This window comes from Canis lupus, chromosome 14 (assembly GCF_048164855.1).
Source record: "Canis lupus baileyi chromosome 14, mCanLup2.hap1, whole genome shotgun sequence".
In the NCBI taxonomy this organism is placed as follows: domain Eukaryota; kingdom Metazoa; phylum Chordata; class Mammalia; order Carnivora; family Canidae; genus Canis; species Canis lupus.
In genome coordinates this window covers 5,174,940-5,194,808 of record NC_132851.1, presented here as the reverse complement: position 1 = coordinate 5,194,808, position 19,869 = coordinate 5,174,940, and the positions used below count along the sequence as shown (strand labels likewise).

General features: G+C 43.3%; 1 protein-coding gene across 5 annotated transcripts in view; it reads right to left on the bottom strand.

Annotated features, from left to right (window-relative positions):
• GRHL2 (grainyhead like transcription factor 2) overlaps positions 1–19,869 on the bottom strand; it is a 157,843-nt gene that overhangs the window by 6,599 nt on the left and 131,375 nt on the right. For 4 of the 5 annotated variants that reach the window (XM_072774067.1, XM_072774064.1, XM_072774066.1 and 1 more), the window contains 2 exons: positions 13,803–13,897; positions 9,618–9,703 (listed from right to left, as the gene is read on the bottom strand). In XM_072774067.1, coding sequence (XP_072630168.1) covers positions 9,618–9,703; positions 13,803–13,897 — 181 coding nt within the window. The remainder of the gene's footprint in view (positions 1–9,617; positions 9,704–13,802; positions 13,898–19,869) is intronic. The other variant, XM_072774065.1, reaches the window with a different exon arrangement.

Genomic DNA, 19,869 nt, shown 5'->3' with positions numbered 1-19,869 from the left:
CCTACCCTAAATGCCTTTTCATGCTTTCTCTGTCCCAAATCCAATCCACCAGGCTCTTCTGAGCCCAGAGGCTGGTGGGGCTCACAACCAGCTGGAGCAGGTGAGGTCTGAGACAGGAATCATGGGCAGTGGGGCAGAGGCTCCAATAAGAGGCTGAGGAACCCTAGAGCACATGCAGGGCAGCTCTGGATCCCCGAAGAGCTTATCCTACAGAGAATCATAGGTTCCCATCCCTTATTCCTCCTCCTGCATAGGAAAGCCTCCTCACTCTGAGAATAAACCCAGGGGAGTAGAACAGGTGGGCCAGGGCTAAGAGGGCTTCAGGAGCCTAGGGAACCAGTGGCCTGCCTGCCCCACCTTTACTGCTCCATCAGCAATGGGACTGCCCAGCTGCCACAGATGAGCTGAAATGAGCCCAGTAGGACAAGTAACATGGCCTAGGGGCAGCAAAGGAAATCCACAGCACTTGTGTGGAAGGCACTCATTTGAACTGAACATAAAAGAACACTTATGAAGATAGCACACACATGCAAAATTCTTATCTAAAGATATGATTATTGAACTAAAAACAACGTAAAGTACAGTCATGAATTGAAGGATGGGTGGTAAATACGGCAAACCAGGGCAGCCTCAGTGGCTCAGCGGTTTAGTGCCACCTTCCGCCTGGGGTGTGATCCTGGAGTCCCGGGATCGAGTCCTACATCAGGCTCCCTGCATGGGACCTGCTTCTCCCTCTGCCTGTGTCTCTGCCCCTCTCTCTTTCTCTCTCTGTCTGTCATGAATAAAAAATAAAAAAAAAAAAATACAGCAAACCAACAGTATTAGGAAAGCTCCATCAGAAACACAATTTCAAAGTGCAGAGCAAAGACAGCATAGAGGAACTCATGACCAGAACAAAAGATTTGAAAAACAGAAAGGAAAAGAGATTTGAAGAACAAAGATAGGCCCTATAAGGTGTGAATCTCCAGAGTCTCAGATAGAGAAAAAGGAACAGATGAAAAAGAGGAAATAATTAAACAAATAATGGAAAAAAAGACTCATGTTTTTGGACAAGACGGGTGTCCTGAATTCCAGGAGAGATCAATGTGGGAATACTCATGCATCTGGCCATTCTGAACAGTGCCAAATCTCCAAAGGGTAATAAAAACATTCTGGAACCTCCCAGAACAAATCACACTCTGCTCCCAAAGGGAACAGAAGAATAAACCTGGCGTCAGTCTTCTCATCTGCAACCCTAGAAACCAAAGGATAGTGGAGTAACCCCTAGAAATTACAGAAGAAAAGGACTTCACCTCAAGAATCCTGTATACCAACAAGCTACACCTCAGGCCTTGGGGTGAAAAAAAATGGTATTGAGGACAACAGGCAACTAGCATTGTGCAATAAATAAATTCTTAAATAAACAGTAACTCTACATGTACCATCTATCTACATATATCCCTGTCTATATTATATTGATATATGTGTAACTAAAGATAGACAGTTGTAAGCTCATATATACCTGTGTATGTTTACATAGATGGAGTGGGTATGCAAAGGAAGTGCTAAACAAAGATTCTCAAAGTAAAAAGGAGATGATGAAGGGGAAATCTCATGGTTTGCTAGACTGAAAGCATTCAACTATCTCAGCAACACCAAGAACTGGGAACGGGGTTGTGGGGACAGCAGGGTGCACACCCTGACATGCTCTGGCTGGCCAGAGAAGGCAGTGGAGGGAAAAACAAAAGCTCTGAAGCCTCGTCTCCAGGAGGGCCGGGGAGCTACAGAGTGTTCGCGAGAAAAGTAGCTGGAATTTTATTTTCAAATCACAGAGAAATAAGGAGGAGGGACTGAAATAATCTAGGAAGAGTAGAGAATAAGTTTGAAGAAAAGGTGGAAGACAAGTTAATATATCAGCCAAACTAAAGACAAAGTAAGAGAAAAGTGCAGAGTAAAATCAATAATTAAGAAAAAGGAATACAGGGGATCCCAGGGTGGCTCAGCGGTTTAGCACCTGCCTTGAGCCCAGGGCATGATCCTGGAGACTCAGGATCGAGTCCCACGTCGGGTTCCCTGCATGGAGCCTGCTTCTCCTTCTGCCTGTGTCTCTGCCTCTCTCTCTGTGTCGCTCATGAAAAGATAAATAAAATTAAAAAAAAAAACTCAAAATTTTAAAAAAGAAAAAGGAATACAGAAGGAAGAAAACCAGGTCCATCGGTCATTATAACAAATGAGATGAAATGTATTTTTCCACTGAAAGAGTGGGTAAAAAAAAAAAAAAAGTTAAAAGAAGGATGGATGTTGGGAAGAAAAACACTTAACAGGGTGCAATGAATAAAGGGGTGCAGGCTGGAGGCCCAGGGAACACACAGAAACAGAATAGTGTGGGAGGGAGTAGATTCGTGTGAGACGAGGCAAGAGGTAAGGTTGATGAGGTCAGAATGGATATTATGTATTGATAAAAGCACAATGTATGAAAAGGTAGAGCAATCGTAACACTGTATGCATCCAACAGCACAGCACTTCAGCCCAACACAGATATAGGGCAAACCTGAAAGGACAATTAGAGTGGGAGATTTCAGCACATCTCTTTCAGAATTGGGCAAACCTAAGGCAAATGCATTAGAATAGCTGAATATAATCAATATACTAGATTTATTGTTTTATACACACATACATACATACACACATGCATCTTCTATCATGTGTTGGACTACAAAGATAAGCCAAATTACATCAGTATTCAACAAAATTACAAATATAGGATTTAAGGTTTCCAGAAATACTTAATAGTCCCTCCTTATCCTTGGGGGATATGTTCCAGGACCCCCAAAGGACACCCAAAACCTCAAATAGTACCAAACCCTCATGTTTTTTCCTACACATACATACCTATGATAAAGATTAATTTATGTTAGGTATAGTAAGAGATTAATAATAATAAAATAGGACAATTATTACTGTAATTAAAAGTTATGTGAATGTGGTCTCTCTCTCAAAACAGCTTACTATACTGTACTCACTCCTCTTTTTGTGATGATGTGTGATAAAATGCCTACATGGCAAAATGAAGTGACACAAAGGACATAGGCACTGTGACATAGTTAGGCTATTGACTCTCCGAAGATACTCAGAAGGAGGATTATCTGCCTCAGGAGCGTGTTTGACCACAGGTATGTAAAATTATGGAAAGTGAAACTGAGAATAAGGGTGGCTGTTGTACTCCTACAGGACCCTGGCCTTCTAACAGCTCAGCATCTCTTCCTTGGAAACCCAAGTTCCTTTAGCAACTGTTTGGGAAGACATTATGCTATATTTGTCTAAATAAACTCTAATATGAGCAAGTTTCTTTGAGCATCTTAATGCTATTTCCAAATCAGGTGAAATATTCTGAATAATGTAGGATTGACACCGATTTTGTCACTCCTCCCCAAATTCAATACCATTTCCCTTTGGGAGAATTTCTACCTCCTTTCTCTCTTCTTCCCAAGCCTGGCACTTGCACTATTTGTCAGGTCTGCTGGTGTATCCACACCTACACATTCAAATCAAAAGAGAACTGCTGACATGAGCTGGTCCTACATCCAGAGCCGTGCCCAAGGGATGAAGGCAGGAGGATGTGGGTGCAGCCATTCCTCAAGAGTGAGTTCACCCCACTCCCTAGGATTCTAAAACCAGTCAGGTAACAGAGCTGGTGCACAGAACAAATGTTGGAGGAGCAACTCTCCTTGGCATAATTTCTGGAGCTGCTATACCTTCAGCACTTCCTGGTTGGTCTAAGCTGGGGCTTCTTAAGCTGGGGTCTGCAGATGCCCAAAAAGTATGTACAAGAACTTGGGTGGGGAAAGCTTACGTCATTATTTTCACTAACCTTCAACTTTATTTTTTTTAATTGTATTTATTTATTCATGAGAGATGCACACACAGAGACAGAGAAAGAGAGAGAGAGAGAGAGAGAGAGAGAGAGAGGCAGAGGGAGAAGCAGGCTCTATGCAAGGAGCCCGATGTGGGACTTGATCCTGGATCCCCAGGATCACACCCTGGGCTGCAGGCGGCGCTAAACCGCTGCGCCACTGGGGCTGCCCTAACCTTCAACTTTAATTTAGCCTTCCCTTCAGTTACAAACATACAGTAATATAAGCAGTGCCTGTGTTTTGTTACCAATGGAAATTGTAGATATTTTCATGTCATATTAGAATTACTGCAGATGTCCCGAAATATCAATCACATTCACCCATACTTCGAGAAAGTAGCATATTTACTACTCCTGCCTATAGGTCATGATAGCTAATGCATGAATAAGATGGGATTCCTATATTGCAAACATTTATTATGACAGCAATGTTATCAATATAATTGGTTTCCTTAGTAATCCTATGTTTTTTTATTTTCTACACTGAAAAACATTATTCAGAAAAGGGTCCATAGAGTTCATCACACTATCAAAGACATGTCTGGCACAAAAAAGGGGAGAATCCCTGACAAACATTCAGTACATAAGAACTTGTCTGGGCAGCCCAGGTGGCTCAGTGGTTTAGCATCGCCTTCCGCCCAGGGCGTGATCCTGGAGACTCCAGGATTGAGTCCCGCATCGGGCTCCCTGCATGGAGCCTGCTTCTCCTTCTGCCTGTGTCTCTGTCTCTCTCTCTCACGGTCTCTCAAGAATAAATAAATAAATAAAATCTTTAAAAAAAAATCTATATATTAAAAAAAAAAGAACTTGTTGTCTGCCTGGGGTCCTAGAGTCCTGTTATTTGTACCTAATTATTCTGACTTGCTCAGTCTGAAAGAGTTTTTCTTTTTTTTTTTAAACTTTTGTTGATGTCCTTTGGAATTTCTTTTTAAAATAAAACAGGGACATTTTTCTACCCAGTATTACCAGACTCATAACTGTAGGTTCCCCTCTCCTGAAAGAAAACTGATTCTGATTCTTGGTCGTTTCAGGGGTTTGACTCCCAGTGTCCCAAAGCATGAAAAATACTTCGGCTCATAAATCAATTAATAACCGTCAGCCAGAACTGGGCAATTTGCATAAAACCTGCACAATTCCAGGCTGGACCTGCGTCTGTTGGGAGTAGCGGTGGCAGCAGCAGCTAGCATCAGTGGGTGCTTACTCAGGTCCTATCATACAGGCGCAAAACACTCTGCACTTCTTAACTGGCTCAATCCTCCCATCATGACAGTGGAACAGGTCTTTTTATGAGCCCTATTTCTCAGGTGAGGCAACTCGAGCTTACGGTCATTACATAAGTTGCCCTGTTAGTAAGCAGCAGAGACAGATTGGAAAGGTAACAATTTTGCAGTCTGGTGTCAGACTTTGAATGCTTATGGAAAATGGGCATATTGAGACTGAGGGCAAAACTGTGCCCTCTGTGCAACTGGCAAAGGCAAAGGCAGAGGCAGCATGGTAACAGGCCACACTGACACAGCGTCCTCTGCCTCCACCCCAGGTGAGGAAGTATGTTTGGCCAAATTCAGAACCCTGGAAAGAAGGGAGACTGTGCTGGACATCATGTAGAAGAAGCTGGCCATCTGTCAGTGGGTTACAGAAGGAATCCTTCTGCCTGGTCCTGGATGATATCACCCATAAACCCTCCTTTCTATTCATGGAAAAGAGGTGCGGTGTGATAGTTTCACAAATGGGATAATTAGTTAGGACTGCTTGCTTTTTAATTTCTGCTTTTCGATTTATCTGAAACAATGATCCACTTTTATAATTCTGAAAACCCAAGACTGATATTTTTAAAGATCCAAAAGACTTCCTTTACAGCCAGGAGGATCCTAGATCTTAGACACATCTCATCAATGTGTTATTGGTTGTCTGATGATCTGTAATTTTTAGACTTTTTTTTGGTGGAGCATTCTCTTTGCCCAGGCACCTCAGGTATGTGATAGGCGGAACTTCGAGACTCCTATTGGTTTTCACCAGCAGAGACCTCAGTCTGCCTCATCTAGAGACATCCAACAGAACAGCCTGCTCTGGAACACAATGACTTTTATTTGGAGTTATGAACTGTTCAGTATGGGCTCTAAGATATACATTTAAGAAACAGGGGACTCTTTCTTGCAAACACTTCCTCAGTGGCTGCATTTAACCTGTCAAGACAGTCAGGGAGTAAGGACCTTTACTCCATGCATGAACAACTCAGGTAAATAGAAGAGAGTGCTACTGGGTCCATGAGCAAACTTTTACCTTGTGTGCTTCAGCTTGTTGCACCAACAGAGAACATCCCTGACCCTTTCTCTAGCACTTTCGGCATGGAGGATCTCAATCTGTCTCCCTACCCCGTAGTACTTACAGTCATCTTCTGTGTATGTATGTATGTACCTACCTACCATCTATGTATAGATGATTTCTATATGCTACTTATATACGTGCTACTTTTAAGTGCCACGTATGTAAACTCAATCTTCACAACAACCTTGTATGTCATTTTCTCCTTATCCTAATAATAGCATCCTTATTTCAGAAATGATGAAACAGGAGTACAGAGAGGTTGAATAACTTGCCCAAAGTCACAGCATGTGGGTAAACATGTTAGAGCTAGGATGTGAACCCCGATGTGTGGTATCATCCTCTACACATACGGATTCTTGCCTGATGGTTTCTTATTGCCTTATCTTCTTTCTTCAGTTGTTGTGAACTGTGACCTGGAAAGTTTATTCTTTTTTTTTTTTTTAATTTTTTTTTATTGGTGTTCAATTTACTAACATACAGAATAACCCCCAGTGCCCGTCACCCATTCACTCCCACTCCCCGCCCTCCTCCCCTTCTACCACCCCTAGTTCGTATCCCAGAGTTAGCAGTCTTTACGTTCTGTCTCCCTTTCTGATATTTCCCACACATTTCTTCTCCCTTCCCTTATATTCCCTTTCACTATTATTTATATTCCCCAAATGAATGAGAACATATAATGTTTGTCCTTCTCCGACTGACTTACTTCACTCAGCATAATACCCTCCAGAAGTTTATTCTTTTGAAATAACTTTTCATAAATGGACATCTCTCTAATTGGACTTAAACTGTTCAATGGCTTAAGTTGGCTCCACCACTTTACCTACCTTAGGAGACCCCCTTCCTGGGCCTCACTCTCCACCTCTGTAAAATGGTGATGATGATACTTGTACTGAAAAGTTCACAGGGGTATTGTAAGGATCTAATGAAGCAATGCATGTGAAATCATGCCACCCATAGCATTCAGCATGGTGGCATGTATATTGTAGGTGCTCAGTTCAGTCAAATATTTATGCTCAAAGATCTGGGGATACATAGAAGACACAAAGTCCCTGTGCTCATGAGCTCTATACTCTATTGGGGAAGAGAAAAATAATTTAAACATCTAGCAAATGTTAAATATGTCAAGTGGTGATCAGTGCTATGAAATAAAACATGCTTCCACTAAAATGCCAAGTTAGTGGAAAATTATACAATGGAATCAAAAGCCAAAACAGCTTTCTATCCTTTACACCATGTCTATAAAGCAGCTGATTATTTGAGAAATCTAAAATCTGAGGAAAAGGAGGAAGTCTTCACACTGTATCTTTGCTAGCTCTGATTCCTACTCAAAATAATGGTTTGGTAATAAAAGCTAACCTTTGTGGGGTCCTTAGGAACCCAGACAGAGAGTTCTATCTGTGCCATCTTACTTCATCCCTACAGCAATCCTATGAGGTAGGTATTATTATGATTTCCATCTGAAGGATGAAGAAGATGTTAAGAAGCTTGCTCAGCTAGTAAGAGCTAGTCAGGATCTACACATGGGTTTCTGAGTGCGAAGTCCAAGTGCTGGCTCAAAAGGCTACACTGTCTCCCTATGTGCCTGTTGGTAAGTGTCAGGATGGCAAAATGCCAAACATGAGAGAGGTGCTGGGCCTCAGAGAACATATGCCATGGAGAAAGCCATTTCTTATCCCACCCCAGCCCCAAAGAAACCTAGTATACAACTACAGCATCCTGCCTTCTTTTTTTTTTTTTTTTTAAGATTTTATTCATTTATTCATGAGAATACACAGAGAGGAGAGAGAGAGAGAGAGAGAGAGAGAGAGAGAGAGAGAGGCAGAAACACAGGCAGAGGGAGGAGAAGCAGGCTCCATGCAGGGAGCATGATGCGGGACTGGATCCCAGGTCTCCAGGATCATGCCCTGGGCTGTAGGCGGCACTAAACCGCTGAGCCACCGGGGCTGCCCAGCATCCTGCTTTCTTAATTCATGATGCACTCGAGTCTTCCCTTAAATAGAATCCATTGTCCTCGGTGGCCACCCCTAAATTGCAGGGCCTGCTGGTGTCATTCCTTTGGAACTCACCAGCAGACTATGTCACCTGAGAATCTGGAATCTGGCCTTACTTGCCAGATATATGAACCACTCAAGTATATATATATGAACCACTCAAGAAGCAAGGAGATCACTGTGTTGGTGCTTCAGTAAAACCTTTCTTTCTGGGTTTAACAAAAGAGAGAGGAAGTCAGAATTGCCCCCAAGGCATCCGCCCAAAGTGATCTCTTCACAGCCTCCAAGGTCAAAGGATATCACGCATTACTCTCCCCCACACCCACAGCCAAGCAAAGCAAGGACAGTGTAAGGAATTCCCCTAAACAAGATCAGAAGCTCGACTCTGCTGTGGAGGCAGTAGTGTAGGCAGTGGTTACTCAGTGGCTGAAAACAAGAGTTCAAAGAAAAACTTGTAAATGTTCACAGCAGCATTACTGACAACAACCAGAGGGTGGAAAAACTTCAAGTGTCTATCACCCAACAAATTTGGAAAAACAAAATGTGGTATATCCTTGTGATGGAATAGTACTCAGCGATAAAAAAGAATGAAGTATTGATTATACAACACCATATTTGAAACTATGCTAAGTGAGAGAAACCAACCACAAAAGACCACAATTATATGATTCCACTTATGGGTCCTATCCTATACATTTTAACATTCTGCCCCAACCCAAGATGTGCCAATATTACAGTTTTGCAGATCACAGATGATTTTAGACTGTCCCTTGGCAGTCCTGTTGTCTCCATCACCATAAAAAGCCCTGATCTTCTACAGCATAGTTGTACAGGGAAAATAAAAGGTGGGAGTGAGAAATATTCAGAGTCATATTAAAGTCATATTCAGATGGATAACATATGGACAAAATATAAAATTACTTCTCCTGATCCCAGGTTCTACAATACTAGGCTAAACTGGCATGAGAAGGGAGGGAGGGACCACCGTATCTCAGCAATATGTATGTGTGTGTGTCTGTGTTTTAACCAAAAGAGGACATAATTTGGGGGGGGGTTAGACTATTATAGCTAGCAAGATACTTCCTAATTGTTTTTGTTCTGTGCATATGTGGAAGTATCTAATCTGGTTTCATGCAAAGAGACAAATGGAAACTCACAGATTAACCTTCCTCTATGGCGCCTTGCTCTGATTAGCCTTAAATTGACAGGGAATTGGCAGTTCTTCAGTTTTCTTCTGCTTAAATGCTAATAAGCCACAATGGTGCGAGAGCAGTATTTCCATAAATCTATTTTTTTTTCCTTACAGAGCTCATTCCAGAGCCATCCCTAAGGCTGCATTTTAATGAACCAACTCCAGCTCAGGAGAACACAAGCAGGTTTCCTGGTAGCTGAGAGGGTCCGCTGCTTACCGCTTCCATCAGGCCCTTCACTGTGGGTGATTTCAACATCAAAGCATCGAACACATCGTCCGTCTCCTTCCGCACATACAAAAGCACTGAAAGAGAAGCAGAGGGGAGGCGTGACTGAGGAGCCCACACAGCCACCACCGCTGCCAGACTGCTTCCTGTCACAAGTGTCAGAGGCTGCCAGCATCTGTGAGGTCGCAGGCTCCTGACACAGGTGACCCCTCCAAGGCTGACTGCTGCACCTCCATAGATGATGGGCAGCCAGGGACCCAGGGGCCTCTCGAGGCATAAACTGACAAGTGAGTTACACTCAATGGACTGTGATGCTTTCCCACACTGTTCACATTGGAATTTCTCAAGGTAGGTCCGTGATTGCCTTAGGACATCTCTTTATGCAACCTGTGTCATCTTCTATTTATTCATTTGATCATTCAACAAATATTGCCAAACATCAGGCTGTGTACCAGAAGCTGAGGTGGCAGCAGTGAATTAAGATGCCTTCTGCTGTCAAGGAACTTGTAGCCACTTGAGAGGCAGGTAGTCCTCAAATAAGCAGACAGCCAGACGGGGCTGGGTGAGCTCAGAAGGAAAAAGCCACGAGACGGTGCTTACAGGGGCCTGAGATTTTCATGGAGGTGGGAGATGGGGAGAGAGGACAGGGGGTGCACGTACCTCCTGGCAGACAGACCAACAGGGGCACGGCCTGGAGGGAGCCGGTGCGTGTCAGAGACATGAGGGAGAGGCTCGAGACCTGAGGCACAACAGGCCTGGCTTTGACCCCAGTGTAGCCTACTGCGGGGCCCTGCTCACTTCACCTCTCCAAGGGCTGGTCCACGCTGGACCACGGTGATAATAATATCATCTACCCCACAGGGTAGGGTGGCCATGGGGGTTAAATGAGTAGCAGGTGCCCAGCACACAGCATGCACCGTTCCTCAATCAGCGGAAGTCAGCATGAAGCACCTTTCGTGGTTGTTGGCCCTCGGTGAAGGCGAATGCGGCTTCGTGCTCATTCCCTGTAACATAGCAGTCTCGATCTGATAATGCACAGACTAGGAGAGATGGCAGGGACCCCACACACCCCCACACAGGGAGGAGAAGACGCTCTGTCAGGGCAGACCCTTTCTTACAGAGAGGGCATGGAGGCCCAGCTCCCAAGAAAGAACTGGGCCCGCCATTCAGATGCAACCCTACAGCCCGCTGCACCGGTGCTCTCTCTCTCCGTCCTCCAATGCTGTGGCTTCTGGTTCTAACTTCAGAGGGACAGAAAAGGGCCAAGGCTGCGGCCCTGTCCTCCTGGCTGTGACAGGAAGAATGCACAGTCAAGAAACCCTCCTGAGCACTGGGTGTTATAGTATATGTTGGCAAATTGAATTAAAAAAAAAAAAGAAAAGAGGGCAGCCCCAGTGGTGCAGCGGTTTAGCACCGCCTGCAGCCTAGGGCATAATCCTGGAGACCCTGGATCGAGACCCACGTCAGGCTCTCTGCATGGTGCCTGCTTCTCCCTCTGCCTCTCTCTCTCTGTGTGTGTGTGTGTGTGTGTGTCTCTATGAATAAATAAAAAATCTTAAAAATATATGGTTTAAAAAAATAAATAATAAAAAAGAAAAGAAAAGAGAAGAAAACAAAAGAAACCCTGCTGATCTTCGGACCAGAGTCAGGTACCCAGGGAGCAACAGTCCCCACCAGGCTGAAAGAATGAACTTGGCGCCAGGAAGTGAAAGCAGCTCTACCCCAAATTCTCACCCCTTCCCCTACTCCTCCCCGGTCTCCAAGGAGTTCGTTAAAGCTGCCTGCTTTTTAAAGGCAAAGTCGACATGGGTTCTGCCTACATTTTCTTTCTGCAGGCAGCAGATGTTCCGTTTGTGTATGACACCAAAGGAAAAAAAAAAACCCGAAGTATTGCAAAGTTTCTTCTCTTTACCAAGTATAAAAATAAACTACCAATTAAATAAACAGATTGAATGGGTCTCCAAAGATTTCAAAACGTAGTCCTTTGGAAGGAATATTTGTGTCTCCACTTCAGCTAAAACCATCTAGTGACCTATTGGCATGATCAGAGGACTCAAGGTTAATGGCACCATGAGAAACACTTACACCAGAGGACCTCCGTTAAACTAGATGAGGAAAATTAAACCGAAAAAAGTGGTGGCTGTTCCAGGGACCATTCTATCAGTTCTCCCCACAGGTCCCAATAGAAAAATGTCATTTCCAGGATGCTGACCCCCAAGAAAACCCCAAACATGTTCTATTAAATTGAGTACTGCTTCCATTGGATTTACAAATTTCTTCTTTTAAAATCATTGCCTTTGAAATAGTCTGGCTGATACTCTTGCTACAGGTGTCACTGTAAGGGGTTAACAGTGGTACGGTGGCATATGGATGGATGGGCTGTGAGAGGAAGGCCAGGCAGGGCAGTGCCACACATGAGCATGCTGGGCCTACAGCAGCCCCCCCACCCCCACCCCCGGCTTGCCCAGGGTGGTAGCCTCAGGATCTGTGTATCTGTGGCGGGGCTCACACAATAATCACTCCACTACGATGGCCATAATAACCAACATGCTTCCCAGACACTACAGGAGAGGCAGGCAGCCACAGGGGCCAGCTCCAAGTGACTCCCACCGGAGCCACCCAGAGAAGTGGCTACAAAGGCAGAACAACATGGTTTTGGTGATAATTATGATCATTTTCTTTCCTGGAGAACTTCTAATAAACAAACAATAGGAACCACCACTGACCCTGATTCCTCTTTTTTGTCAAAGACCAGTTCCAACTGGGAGCTCCAGGCAAGGGGCTCAGTAACTCCACTGTCCTTTTCCAAAGGAAAGCCACTCCTAGGACACTACTTGCTCTGTCGCTGGTAGCTTGCAGCGCCCTCGTGTGTTTCTGTGATTTAGATGTTTCATAGGCTGTAGACTTGCTTTTTGTTGTAGCCCAATAAAATTCCCAGTGGCAATTTCTGTACTGACTTCACAATCTCAAAATAATGTGAAAAACACAACCTTTGGACTAGCCAGCATGTACTAAATATGGATGCAAGCTACAATTACTTTTGCCTGTGTGATTCTTGATTTCCATATAATTCTGCCTTCATTTTAAAGTATGTGATATAAAAAGCATGCAGGAATAGAGCTCAAACTGCAGTTGAATAACTTGAATATTTGATGGGGAGCCTGTGAAGTCAATCTTTTAAAGATTTAAATGTTGCTAATGTAATTAACACCACCCAAGTATTTATGCTGTTTCCATTTTGAAACACTAATTACTTATTCACACTGAACAGACATAACTAGATCCAGACCTAATAATAACCCTCACAGCTACAATAAGTGAAGAGTGCTTACTATGTGCTAGGCCCCTGAGTTAAGTGTTTTACACATATTAAAGTTCATCAAGCCTCGCAGCAACTCTATAGGGAGGTATTCGTGTCATCCCAGTTTTCCAATGAGGACTCAAAAGAGCAAAGGGCCTTCCCAAGGTCATGTAACTCTGAAGGGCTGAAGAGGGCTACAGAGGGGATGCTCTTGGCCATCATGCAAATCCCATTACAACAAATAGAAAAGAAATAAAATCTCTCCGTAACAAAAAACACAAAGGTTGTGTGTTTGGCAAATGTATTTAACATGGTAATCTGACTGATTGAAAGTCCAGTGTGGTATGTCTAAGATCTCTGGTAGCTCTTGGTGTTAGCTACAGCAGGCTATGAGGGAAAGCAGCCATCTCCACGCTTTCCTCTTACTCCAAGAAAGGACACTGAGTCACACACAGCATCAGCGTGCAGAGCCAAACACTGAACCACTCTCACTTTGTTTCTTACTCTCCTGATGAAGTGGAATAACACCTCAACACAGAGAAAGTGAAGAAGCTGTGATGTCAGAAAACAGGCTCCCTTACTTGTCTGATATTAATTGTGTGCATCTATTGAATGATTTTCAACCACTGCTGCTTGTGAGATGCTACTGTCACATGAGCAGCAAGAGTTTCTCTCTGACCTTGGACTTCATGGCTGGCTGAATCAGCACCCTCATTCCATGTCTCCCAAGGTAAAGGAAAGAACCAGTGCCCAGAAAGAATAAGTGTTTGCTTAAGGTGCTTGAAAAGGACAGGGTTGAAAGGCCTTCTGTGTGAAGCGCCCCCACCATTCATGATGGGAGGGTGGGTAACCCTGCAATGCCAGAAAGGAGATACCTCGCTTCATTCCTTCTTCTTTCATCTGCTTAGACGGTGCTGGACCAAATTCCTCTTCCATGGGCCTGAACATCCGTTTAACAAGGACACTGCTGCTAGAAAAGATGAGCAGAAATTGTTAAGTAAATAAAGCCTGCAGGGAGTCAAAAGAAAGGTTCATGCATGTATCTGGCACTATCTTCTTCCTTTGTTTATACCATCCCTAGTTCTCTACAACCGGATCCATTCAGCAACCTCCTTCCTCCTCCCTGCAGGTCCCAAGTCATCCCTGTCTGGGGGAAAATACACACACACACACACACACACACACACACACACACACACATCTTTAGGGCATGGACCAAGGACAGACTCCCCATTACTGCATATGGATCCACAAAGATGAGACCCCCGGGTTTTACCCGCTCTGTCCTGCATCTAATCCCCTTCCTCCTCAAAAATCAGGGCTAGGGTGGGGGGAGCAGGAGTGAACCCTGAGGTCTGTGTGATCTCCAAGTTATTAGCTCCTCCTATTGAGGTAGGGCCTGAGTGTCCTGCATTCTCTTGCCAGCCCCTTAAGGGCACAGCAGGGACCTTGAAATGGGATGGGCTTCCCTGGCTGGTTCTAGTTCTGAGGCTGCCCTGACTTCCTGCTGTTCTATGGCTCCGTCTGGTTGGAGCAGATGAGACTGCAGTGGTGCAAATTCTCCAGACCTTGCTGCCTGCAGTGGTGCAAAAGACCCAGACCTTGGCTGCCCAGCCCTTCCCTCCTCCTTGGGAGGGGGGGTTTCAGCATCCCCCGGACCCCACATGGTGCTGAGTCCCCACATGTCCCCACCTGAGGCCCTGCTGGTGGTCCTGCATTTCCTCCCAAAGTTCCTGTCCATTCTGGGTACTCTAAAGAAGGGGAGGAATCTTTGAGAGGAATGGAAATTGGAAGCACAGACTGTCACAGAAGTGAAGTCATTGGTGCTGAGTGTTGTGGGCTGCATGTGTGTGGTCTTCCCAAATTCATATGTTGAAACCCCACTCCCCACTAAGATGTTAATAAGGGTGAGGCCTTTGAAAGGTAATTAGGACATGAAAGTATAGCCCCTGTGATGGGATTAGCATCCTAATAAGAAAGGACTGCCATGCCAGACACTAACCATACGGGCCCCTGATCTCATGCTTCCAGCCTCCAGAACTCTAAGAAATAAATTTCTGTTGTTTAAGTCCATCCCGCCCCCCATCCTGTTTGCAGTATTTTGTTATAGCCGCCTGAACTGGCTTAGACATGGAGAAAATGCTCCGGAATGGAGTCTTGCTATTCTTCAAGCCTTCAAGGGAGCAGCCAGCTTTTCAGAAACTTTTACTCTCTTTGGAGATTCTTGAAACTAGGCACATGAAGCAATGCCAGACAGGCAGTTAAGCAGAATTATTAAGAAATGAACTCTGGGTCCAGATTACTTTGGTTTAAACCCCTGCTTTATAATTTACTAGTTATGGGAACATGGACAAGTTCTTCAACTGCCCTGAGCCTCAGATTCCTTGTCTTTAAAAGGATGCTGTTGAAAGAATTAAATAAATGTGACATACATAAAACACTCACGTGGTTGCTGGATACACTGTAAGTGCTACTGAAGTGTTAGAGATGATGATGACAGTGATAATAAAGGTGGAGAGGTCAGAGAAAGAGAGATATGCAGAAGAATAAATATGACAGAGAGCTTGAAAGATGCCAAAGTTTCCGTGTACCCTCAGAGAGCAAATAATCTGCATTGGTGCAATTTAAGGAACCAAGTTGGAAAAGCTTCCTGAATGGGAGGTTGACATTACATCAATGTCAAGCTTCCAAGATAAAATGAAACCCTGCTTCAAAGACAATTCCCCATTGGCATCATTGTCATTAAGAAGCTATTGTTGGGGCATCTTGGTGGCTCAGCCGGTTAAGTGTCTACCTCTGGCTCAGGTCATGATCCAGGAGTCCCAGGATTGAGTCCTGCGTAGGGCTTCCTGCTCAGCAAAGAGCCTGCTTCTTCCTCTCCTTCTGCCCTTCCCTCAGCTCATGTGTTCTCTCTCTCTCTCTCTCTCACTCTGACTCACTCTCTCAAATTAATAAAATCTTAAAAAAAAAAAAAAAAAAAAAAAGGGAAGCTATTTGTCAAGCTAGTGGTAGGCTCCAAAGAACACAGGGTATAAAACTATGGATGGTCCAGAAAGTATTTCTATTAATTCTGATAGTTTAAATTATGAAACCAACAATGCTTTCATTTATCACCTCATTTGCTAGGTGCTCCAAAATGGTCTATCAATTTTTTAAAAGACTTCACATTTTACAAAGTACTTTTCATCTTCTTGGGTCAGTTAGGTCTCAGGAACACCGTGTGAGCCAGCCAGGGCATGGGTTAATCCTACCCCTATGTTAGTAAACAGCAAACTGAGGCTCAGTGTGCCTAAGTAGGATGATGTGGTTAAGTAAAACAGGCTGTTTAGAGAATACTGCTTTGAGGGACAATCTCATGATAAAGGTACTCAATAAATCTGAGTTTATGAGTGAGGGTATGAGAAATGATATTAAGAGTCAGCATTCTCTTTTATTCACAAGTAAGTCAAACTGAAAACAACTAGAGGGAAAACTCAAACTCAAGTCCCAGGTCACAGTGGTAATAAGCTGTTAGGGTGCTGTTCCCTCTGTCTTCACCCTCACTACCTTATCATAAAAGCAGGTCATGTTACTCCATTGTGTCTTGGAAATGGGGGTGACCATGATCCCAAAGGGCATATTATTAAAAATCAATCCACACAACTGCCAGTGACCAGTAAGTTACTAACAGGTAAATAGCCTGAAATATCACCAAACATGCTTTCATGCTGTGCGGGGCTTCTTAAACTGGTAATTTTCTTTTTCTCACAAAGCAATATTTATAATCTTCCAGTTCTGTTGACTTTTGATAGCACCCCATCCTAAGCCATGACAAACTCTGCTGTTAAAATAACACCTTGGATAAACCATATGTCTCTTGGGGGTTCAGAAATGCTTTTTCACACTTTCAGATCTATGAACCCAGCAAGAGTCAGTAAGGTTTGTGGTCTAGATTCAAATGTTTCATTTATTTTCAAAGCAAAGTGAGAAAAGAGGAGCAGGTATGGGAGACCCATTTGATAGATGAAAAAAACCACAGACTTCAGGTCTCCTAACGTCCAGCCCAATTACACCATACAGTACCATTGAAGGACCAGAGAACCAAGGGAAGGTGCTTTCTCTGTTGTCAATCTTTATGTCACTGGCAAATATGTGGCTAATATGTGAGGTGACTTCAGCAGAACATAAAGCCACTGCTTTGTGGGATCAATCTCAGGGAGAGAGAGTCCCCAAGGTATAAACAAAAAACTGCTAAGTCTCATCAGAAAAAAACTCTGGGAAGGCGTTCAGATCTGAAGCCTGGGTCTCTGGTCATACTCACCAGGCTGAGCTGCAGTAGCCATTTGCGCCTAGTGACGAGGCACCGAAAAGAAGTACAGAAACGGGCTGTAGGCACCACAGAGACAGTCTGTCTACTTCACAGTTCTGCTTATGGTCTGCATGCGCAAGTTACCATGTGTACCCCCCAAATAAATTTAGCTTCCTTCCCCATATTAGCTCAGAAAAGAGGAAGCTCTCTTATGTTCAAGTCCTTACACTGAAGCTCAGTATGGAGTAGGATCTCAATTAATTTTTTTTTTAATTTACTTATTCATGAGAGACAGAGAAAGAGAGAGAGGCAGAGACACAGGCAGAGGGAGAGGCAGGCTCCATGCAGGGAACCTGATGTGGGACTCAATCCCAAGACCCCAGGATCACGCCCTGAGCCAAAGGCAGGCACTGAACCACTGAGCCACCCAGGCGTCCCTCTCAATTAATTTCAATAACAAATTACACTTTGGGGTATTGATAGAATTCATCTGGCTGAATTAGGCAAACAAACAAATCCCACACATAGATTTAGAAACCAGTACTATAGTTAAGAGCTCAAAAATGCAAGTAATAACTCACTAGGGTTTAGTAGGTCCCAGAAGGATCATATGAAGAGAAAATACAGATATTTCTGCTCTGATAAGATGTAGTTTATGGCATGCCAATGTTCTCACCAAGAACAATGTGAAAACTGTATAAAATTAAACAAAGAAAGGGAAGACCTCTTGAAAATACTGGAGATTGCTAATGGGGCAGTCAGGGCTTGCAGAGCTGAGAGCTCAGGGTAGAGAATGCTGAGAGAGGAGCTAGTAATCAGTGAACCACTGTCCCCACTGAGCAAAAAGTGATAATCCCAGCTGGGCACATGTGCAGGGGCACATATGCAAGGGCAAAAAAGTCTGCACAGCTTTTGACAATCTTATGGTGTTAGAGAAACAGAAATTGGTATTTGGGGCTGCAAAGGCATCTAGGACTTATGGAAAAACTTTCAGAGAGAAGGGAAGCACAGAGAAGTGAGGCAGACAATGCAGTATTCCTTCCGAGATACTTGCCAAGTCCCTAAGCTACACAGAACAAGAAATTGAGCAGAAATTCCTTGAAAACTATAGAAGAGGTTTTGGTGGTCTCCTTAGGCTAAAGAGACAAAAATCAGATTTCAGATCCCGCCAAGGAAGAGGGCCAACAGAAAGTCCCTCAGAGCTACAGTCTAGCAGTTAGGATGAATTAGAGGTTTAGTCTGAGGCTAATACAAATTGCAACTAGGCTTAGAGTCATTTCTGCCCTGTGGAGTACAGTGATCTGCATTCACTCAGGCTGCACTCCAGAGGAGAGAAAACCTTCACAAGAGAAAAACATGGTCATCCAGATCTGTAATTTTTACATATACTGTTCACCATTCAAATAATGCTTATTAAATAAACCAATAAACAGGACCAAGAGAAAAACAGACAATAGAAGCAGGCCACAGAAAACATACCTTTAGCATATTATTGAGTTACCAGATATGAACTTAAAAATAGTTGTGATTATACAATAATCATGAATACAAATGACAAGACATACAGAGCTAGAATCTATTAAAATAAATAAACCAATTCAGTAAAAACCCTGTAATTAAAAAGTACAATAACTGAAATTAAGAACTCAATAGATGGGGGCAGCCCCGGTGGCGCAGCAGTTTAGCACCGCCTGCAGCCCCAGGCATGATCCTGGAGACCCTGGATTGAGTCCTACGTCAGGCTCTCTGCATGGTGCCTGCTTCTCCCTCTGCCTGTGTCTCTGCCTCTCTCTCTCTCTGCGTCTCTATGAATAAATAAATAAATAAATCTTAAAAAAAAAAAAGATGAATTTAAAAGAGCTGAAAGTTAGGTCAGTAGAAAATGCTCAGGCTAACACACAGGGAGCAAAGAAGATGGGGGTTTCAGAAAAAGCATGTAAAAAACACAGGGACACAATAAAACGTTCTAATACATATTTCAAATCTCAAAAGAGTGCAGAGAGAGAACAGATAAGAAGCACTGTTTGAAGAGTTAATAGCTGGTAATGGTCCCAAACTGATGAAAGACATCAACCCACAAAGTCAATAGGTGCCATAAAATACCAAGCAGGAAAAAATATAAAGAAAACCTACATGTAGGAACATCTTAATAAAAATTCTGAAAAACTAAGAGAAAGAAAAACATTCTCCTCCTCAAACAGTAAGAAATGTAAGAGGGAGGGAGAGAGGACAATCACTTTGAAATAGCAACATTAAGGCAAACACACAACTTCTCAACAGTAATGATGGAAACCAAAACTGAAAGAAAGTACTTGACAACCTGGAATTTGGTACCTAGCAAGAATATCCTACAAAAGTGATGGTGAAATGAAAGCAATTACAATAAACAAACAATATGAGAGAATTCTTTGCCAAAAGTTCTACAACAACAATGATACAAAAAATCCAACAGAGTTCTTCAGGCAGTAGGAAAAGAATCCCAAGGAAAAACAGAAATCGAGGAAGAAATGAAACAATGGAAAGAATAAATATAGATTAAAGTTTTAAAAGGAGTCTTTAGTTTAAATCTTCCAGTTTACAAAAAAAGCAATCTAGTACATAAGTAAGAATAACTGGTACTAATGTAAGAAACTGATAAAAATATTTTAAATATT